The sequence below is a fragment of the Buceros rhinoceros genome, unplaced genomic scaffold, assembly GCF_000710305.1.
Source record: "Buceros rhinoceros silvestris isolate BGI_N320 unplaced genomic scaffold, ASM71030v1 scaffold14789, whole genome shotgun sequence".
In the NCBI taxonomy this organism is placed as follows: Eukaryota; Metazoa; Chordata; class Aves; order Bucerotiformes; family Bucerotidae; genus Buceros; species Buceros rhinoceros.
In genome coordinates, this window is record NW_010431018.1 from 4,225 (window position 1) to 11,779 (window position 7,555).

General features: G+C 44.9%; 1 protein-coding gene across 1 annotated transcript in view; it reads left to right on the forward strand.

Moving 5' to 3' along the window:
* The window catches only part of SEC61A1 (Sec61 alpha 1 subunit (S. cerevisiae)), a gene marked incomplete at its 5' end in the record, with an annotated part of 8,325 nt that extends 3,761 nt beyond the window's left edge, over positions 1–4,564 (forward strand). The window contains 5 exons of the mRNA XM_010143269.1: positions 331–491; positions 1,114–1,311; positions 1,714–1,905; positions 3,417–3,493; positions 4,088–4,564. Coding sequence (XP_010141571.1) covers positions 331–491; positions 1,114–1,311; positions 1,714–1,905; positions 3,417–3,493; positions 4,088–4,274 — 815 coding nt within the window. The remainder of the gene's footprint in view (positions 1–330; positions 492–1,113; positions 1,312–1,713; positions 1,906–3,416; positions 3,494–4,087) is intronic.
* Between the last annotated feature and the right edge of the window lie 2,991 nt (positions 4,565–7,555).

Below are 7,555 nucleotides of genomic sequence, written 5' to 3' on the forward strand. Positions count from 1 at the left end.
TTACCCTTTTTTTTTTTGTGAGGAGGGTGAAAGAACTTGGTGAATGTCAGTGTTTCCAGAGACCAGTAAAATTACTACATTTGATTGTGGGTTATGACTTAGTTTCAAGGCCACTACAGGGGAATTTAAAAAACAGTCTTGGAAATAAGGAAGCTGGTGTGAAGTTGGCAGTAGTAAAAGTCTGAGAGCATGGTCAAGATGCAAAAGAGCTGAAGCAACCCCATTCTGGCTCCTGTAGTTCAGGATATGAAGTATGCATGATGGGACAAAGCACTGAAGTTGGGAGGTAATCACAGCACACCTAACTAGTTTTTTCTTCTCCTTTCCAAGGCATGGAATTTGAGGGAGCCATCATTGCTCTGTTCCATCTTCTGGCTACTCGTACAGACAAAGTCAGAGCTCTTCGTGAGGCCTTTTACCGTCAGAACCTTCCCAACCTCATGAATCTGATTGCCACCATCTTTGTCTTTGCTATTGTAATTTATTTCCAGGTCAGTTGGAATAGGGGACTGTAAAACTGTATGGAATTGGATCTGTAATCTGCTTACTTCCACAGGAGACTGTATTTTCACTTTCTAGTGCCTTCAGAAGACTTGTTCCTGCAACATCTGGATGTTTGTTTAACGCTAGCTTCTCTTAATCAGTTCCCATGCTTACTGTAGATACACGAAAGACTTGAGTCCCGTTTTGGCCTCTAAAAACACCCAGATGAATTGCACATGTCATACTGCCTAATCCAAATGCTGTTGCTTTTTGCTGGAAAATGCTTTCAAGTCTCTAAGCCTGTGTGTCTCTTGCTGTGTGTAGCAGCAAACTGATGAAGAATATAGAAAGCCTTAATGTTTCTTTTCCTGGATGCTATGTTCAGTCGTCTTGAAACTTCAGATTTTTTCTGACGTCTACATCTTTCATACGTGATACGTGTGTGTTTAGACAACGCTGCAGCCTTCCAGGCCCTTTGCAGAAGCGTTCACGTGCAGAGCGCGTGGGCTGGCACAAAATGATTGCAGGGCTTTTTCTGTTGCTGTCAAGGCCTGTCACTTGCCGTTTACAACCTGTGGGATGGATTTGTGTCCTGGTATAATGGGAGACTTTCTTCTGAAAACTTTTCAGGGCTTCAGAGTGGACCTTCCTATCAAATCTGCTCGCTACCGTGGCCAGTACAACACCTACCCTATCAAGCTGTTCTACACTTCCAACATTCCCATTATTCTTCAGTCTGCCCTGGTGTCAAACTTGTACGTCATCTCCCAGATGCTTTCCGCTCGCTTCAGTGGCAACTTACTGGTTAGCCTGCTGGGCACCTGGTCTGTGAGTATTCTTTCTAATCTTGCTGTTAAACAGCTCTATAAGAGCACCACTAAAATGAGCGTCTGAAGAGATGCTCTCTGTTAAGGCACAACTCTGCAGGCAGTCACATACACTGAAACTCCTAGTTAGTAATTCGTTTAAATTTAATGGTAGAGTATGAGACCTGCAGTGATGAGTGGAGATGTTAGGTTTCCTATGACCTCTTACCTTGGGCTGGTTCTTCCTGTTCCTCGTTGTATTCCATTTACACTTTAGAAACTGCTCGTGATAGTTGAGTTGACTCTGTGTGTGCTGCTGCAGTGCTACCGATACAGAGTGATGTGAAAGTGCTACAGACGCAGGCTGAGCTTAATGGCTAAGAAATAGTGAAAAAGTTGGTGACTGCTTTTTTCCTTCTTCTAGGACACGTCATCTGGAGGCCCTGCTCGTGCTTATCCAGTTGGTGGACTTTGCTATTATTTATCACCTCCAGAGTCCTTTTCTTCAGTGTTAGAAGACCCAGTACATGCAGTTGTTTATATTGTATTTATGTTGGGCTCCTGTGCTTTCTTCTCTAAGACATGGATTGAAGTCTCTGGCTCCTCTGCCAAAGATGTAAGTTTAAAATGATAAATTATGACAGCTTACGTGATGAAAATGGATGGGCTGTGGTAGGAATAAGACTGACTTGCCTCCAAAATAGCTATTATGCTGGTGATCCTGTGGGCAATATTCATAATTTATATAAACAGGGACTATGTCTTTTTTGTAAGTGGGGAGGATGAGGGCAGAATGGGAGCAATTTCCCTGTTTTCTTTACTGCTCTTTGAAAAACAACAGCAAAACTCAATCACTTTCACTGGCATTGGGAAGCTTAGAGCATCTGGCTATGTAACATCTGGTCAGTGTGAGGACAGGCCAGGTGACAGGGAACGTAGAAACTCTTTCAGTGCCAGTCGACAGATGCACCGTGTGCAAGGCAGTTGCCAGTTCGGAGCCGGCAGGTAAATCCTGACTACCCATGCCTGGCATAGAGGGTTCTTGGCTTCTTTTTGGGGAAGATTAACTAGAAGTTGTTATTTTTAACTTGAGAGCGCTGATAACACAGCACCGTAGTGCAGCACATCAGCGTACCTGAGCATAGCTTCTCAGAATTGCCATTTGCTACAGGATGTGTGATATCCAGCAACTCTATCGTTCTGAAATTGAAACTGGAAAACAAGAAGGAAAATAGTTGTCATGGCAGTATGGTTGTCCTGTGTGGATTTGGGTAGAGAGCCCTGTTTGGCAGCCGTCTGGAATGGTTTACACCCTTCTTTAACAAGTGTGTCGTAGCTGCACAGGTACTGGAACAGTGTGAGCATCCTCTGTTTGGGACTTGCCTCTATCTGCTTGCTATCAGGCCTGCAGCCTTGTAGAGCCAGACTTTTATTTCAGTATAGACCAACATACAGCTTTTAACACTTCGATAACTTCTCTGATACTGAATGAAGTTGGTTTAGGTTCATGTAAACATGGTCAGAAATAAAAATTGGTAAATCATTACTTAATACTCGCAGTATAGTGGAAAACTGGTAGCTTAGTCACCTGGAAGTGTGTTTTCTCAGTACATTAGATTCAGTGACAGGCACCATCAGAAGTTCCCCTGCTAGACTTTCAGTTCCCCTCAGTTGTTAGTGAAGCTCTTGCTGTTGCAACCCTGTGCAATGTCAGAAATCCAGTTCAAGAATGATGTTCCAAGATGGATTCTTTCCAAATCACGTAGCTTCTAGTGTGGCCCCACAAATAAACGGTTAGCTCAGCTGGTTGTGCGAAACTGGGCAGGTGGCAAAGCAGGAACTGAATTGTGTGGAGAGCCTACCAGTGTCCTGCGTTTCCTTTGCTCGTAGGACTAGAGGTACTCGCGTGACTGACCGGGTGGAAAAGTGCCCGGGACTGCAGTCGGTCTGAAGTTAAAATACTGGATGTTTTAAACTCTCAATAATGCAAAAGCAAAACCTAATAACCCAAAACGATACAAAGAAAACCCAAACCCAGCACCATTTACGGAAACATCTTTCTTCTGTTCTCCCATAGCGCTGAGTTCCGTGGCCTTGCTAACTCGCTCCATTCCTTGTTCGATGCAGGTCGCCAAACAGCTGAAAGAACAGCAGATGGTGATGCGAGGCCACAGAGAGACCTCCATGGTGCATGAGCTGAACAGGTGAGCTAGCATTTCCCAGGCTTTCCCTGCAAAGTGTGCCAGGGAAGCACGGGGCAAATTTTGTTTTGACTTCCGTGTTCTAGATCCTAGAACAGAGATACTCTTTCAGCTTCAGTGTTACCTGCGTGAGACAGGGGCTGTTGTCTCACTGGTGGAAGGCTTGTACCATACAGCGTATTCCTGCCTTACATTAAAGCATGTGCCTTAAATTCTGGAGCTTGTATTTTCCTGTTACTTTTTCCATTTTTATACCTTCTCTTCCTAACTTAGCGCTTTTTTCCCCCCAGTCAGGTTAAGTTTTTATTTCCTTACCTACTGTAGTGGCACTACAGCACATTCCTTAGCTTGGATTGCAGACCCTTGAGAGAAGAGAGTATTCTGCCATTGACTTTTTCCATTCGTGTAGTTTTTTAACCACCTGTTAGATTATCTCTGTAGTGTTCTTTCTGTGCTCAGTGGGATTGGTTTTCCAGGACAAAAACCTGCATCTGATGTCGATGCTGCCTGTAGAGCCCATATACCACTGACCTACTGTATTTGAAATGCCCTGAGCAAACTCTAACAGCACTTTCTGTTCCATCTGGTGTTTTGCAGGTACATCCCTACAGCTGCTGCCTTTGGTGGTCTCTGTATTGGAGCCCTCTCTGTGTTGGCAGACTTCCTTGGGGCGATTGGGTCTGGAACAGGAATTTTGCTGGCTGTCACTATCATTTATCAGTACTTTGAAATTTTTGTAAAGGAACAGAGCGAAGTTGGCAGTATGGGAGCTCTTCTTTTCTAAACCTGGCTTCTCATGGACCCAGGAGAGAGGGGAGGAACATTCTCAAAATAAGCCAGAGAAGTAACGTAAACTTGATAATGCCATTCTATAAGAACACATATTTTAATGTTTCCAAAGCGCATTCCCTTATGTTCAAACTTTTCTAGCATACTGTTTGCATTTTGTAAATCGATGAGGAAAAATGTGCAAAAAAAATTTTTTTAAGAAAATTGTTTTTTAATTAAATGTTAGGGGAATCAGCTTTCTGAAGTGGATTTAGTTCAGTGACTCTTGACATTTTTTTAGCCCCTTTCAAACTTAGTATACCTGAAGCCTTTATAGGTTTTAATAAATGTTTGTTAAATGAATGTTTGGAGGGGATTTTCTTCCATGTAACTTTTTTGCAGCTCCTTTGCAGTAGGGGTGAGAGAAATCTCTCCCTCTAATGCTCAAATTCCGTAATGATGGTCGTAAGCACAAGCAGCGTTTAGTATGTTCAGTTTTGTGTTCGGGGGTTTTGCCAGTATGGCAGGTTTGGAAGGCAGTTGTTTCTTTTTACTAAATGATGTTTTGTCTTGTAATTACTACGCTAGACCTTGTCAGATGTTGAGCATTGGCCTGAGACTGTTGTCAGGTGTCTGTATACAATAGGAATGTGTTCTTTCCCACCACCCACTCTCCATACGCAGAAAACTCAGGTCAGTCGAGGTTCTGCCGGCGTCTGTGCCTAGGAGTTGCAACTCTGACATGTGGTCACTCCGGCAGCTGTGTCAAACCACCTATGGAATGTCCACTGCAGCTGGGGCAGCACCTCGCGTTCTCCTGCTAGCTGAAAGATGTTATGGCCGCTTAGATGCAAGTCTGCTGGTGCTCTTTCCACAGGGAGGTTCTCTCGCTGCTAAAATACACTGTGGGGTTGTAGCAACCGGGATGTCACCCGACTACCTGTATCTCGTGTCCAGCACAAAAGAGTGTGGAAGACTGTGTGTTACGTGTCTGTTTCTGTGGAGCTGGATATGAGACCCTGTGAGAGAGCTCCTGTAGAAGGCTTGTCCATCCCAAAATCTCATTGACTTGAAAGATACGTAGGAAAGTACTTTTCCGGAAGGTATTGGGACTCCTCCTTTGTTTGAAGATCACACCGTCAAATTGGAGAAGTTAGAGTGAAGGCTTTAATGGACCGTAATAATAATTTTCTGTTTTAATTTAGATTGTCAGTACTAATGAGGTGCCTAGGACCAAACGCGGATATTTGTGTACGAGTCTGGTAAACACACTGTTCCTCAGTCAGTATTGGTCAACGTGGAGACCCGGGTGAGGAGCTGGAATGCTGGAATGCTGCTCCACCCTGCACCAGCCTGCCTCCCGAGCGTTTCTGCGTGTCGGGCTGACGGCATGCGAACTGCTGCTTCTCCTTGGAGTGACGGGATTCTGTTACGTACCCAGGGAGAGCAGTTGACAACCAGCAGCCCTTGTTTAATGCACTGAGCTCAAGTACCAAACGTGTGAGCGATCTGCAGATTTGGAATGGGATACCAGTGAAGGTGGAACTGCTGGGGTAAGGATCACAACTGGAACAAAAGTACTGGGATAAAGTATCGCAAAACACTCGCTACCAGCCATTTGCTGTTGCTTCACATGATGTTAATTTTTCTGTCTTTGGTAAAGTAGCAATATGCCACAGCACAGCTTTGATGTGAAATTAGAGACGGTTACAACGTGACTTTAAAAGGAGAGGGAAGGAGCGTGGTGTGGTTCTTCTGCTTTGGGGATTTTTTTATTGGTTTTTCCAGGAAGCCCAGTACAAATTTTGTTTTGAAATAGAAAGGACTCCACTTTTGGGCACGCTGCTCTGGCTGGGCTGGAGCTGCACTTGCGTTTTGGGTCATATCATCTGTTTGAGCTGGTCGCCGTTCAGACCGTGAGCTCTCCGGTGTCTAAGCGGGACTTGTTCTGTGCGTCTCTGTTTCTGTTGTCTAGTGGTGAAATCTGTGTCTGTTATCAAGCAGCCCTGTGCTCAGCGCAGGACCTGCTGGTCACTCGGTGGATGTTCACACGAAGAAATAATGCCTAAACAATCTGCTTTATAACAAAATAAAGTACATCTTTGGAGCTAACGCTTGGCTGTCGGTGCTTTCAGTCCTGTTACAGTTCTGACACTGGTAGAAGAACTGTCCCAGCCTACGAGACTCTGAAAGTCATCCCTCCCAGATCAGCGCTTCAGAGCGTCAGTAAAACAAAGACAAACTGTATTTGCTTCAAGGTGTTCTCCCAACAATAGGAGGCCAGAAGAACAGAGACTTACCCATTGCTCTGGGCTTTCCTGTTCCACAAGAGTTGCCATTCAGCGGGCGCAGCACCAGCCTGTGGTGGGAGGGAGGTAGCAATGCGTCCGTTCAGCAGAGGCTGTTTCCGCAGGAGGTGCAGGGCTGATCTTTCTGTAGCATGACAGTAGTAACAGTGTGTTCAGTGAAACAACGACATCCAAAGCTGATGATATTCCCAATATTGTTTTGCCCTCTGAGTTTTTAAACTTGGAGTAAGAAAAAATTTCATCTTCCTCTGCAATAAAAATATACTAGTACTTAAAAGCAAATTTATTTAAAATATGGGTACTGGGTGCAAGGTGTTAGTCGTCTGACACTGACACCAGCAGTTCAGTTTCTCCCTTGCTGTTTATTTCTCCCTGGGAAACTTGCATTGACAACAGTGCTTGCAGTCGGAGTGTTACTTCATCACACATCTGATCACAGAAATCGGTGAAGGCTCTGGGGCTGTGAGGAGTTCTCCCCAAGACAGCTGAAGTGCCAGTGCTCAGGCCAAGGCTCAGATCCTCCTCCTGCTGTTTTAAGTGCAAAATTCTTTGTTTTGCCTTTTCTTCTGCACTGTAGATTTTGTGTGGAAGCAGGTGCCCTAGCACTGAAGTGCTGGCTGTTTGATTTTGTCCCCTTACTGCTATTCAGGAAGCCTTAAAATCATCTGGTTTATTCTTGTTCGCTTATTCCTAGGACCCATCTCTGTGCAATTTTGAAAGTTAAAGGGACTTTTTTGTAATTCCTCAAACATTTTGTTTGTTTTGGTTTTTTTTTTTTTAATATATTTTTGGCTGCAACTATGGAAGGTGTTGCTTTACTCTGTGAAATGTTTTGCAGCGGTGGTCCCTTGATTTCTGCCGGGCTCACGCTGTCCCGGTCCCGCCCGCAGGCTGGTCGGGGGCAGGTTCCTCGGCCAGCTGCCGGCGGAGGGGAGCCGAGCGGCCCGGGGCCGCCTCTCCTCGGTGTTCTCCCCACCTGTGCTTTCTT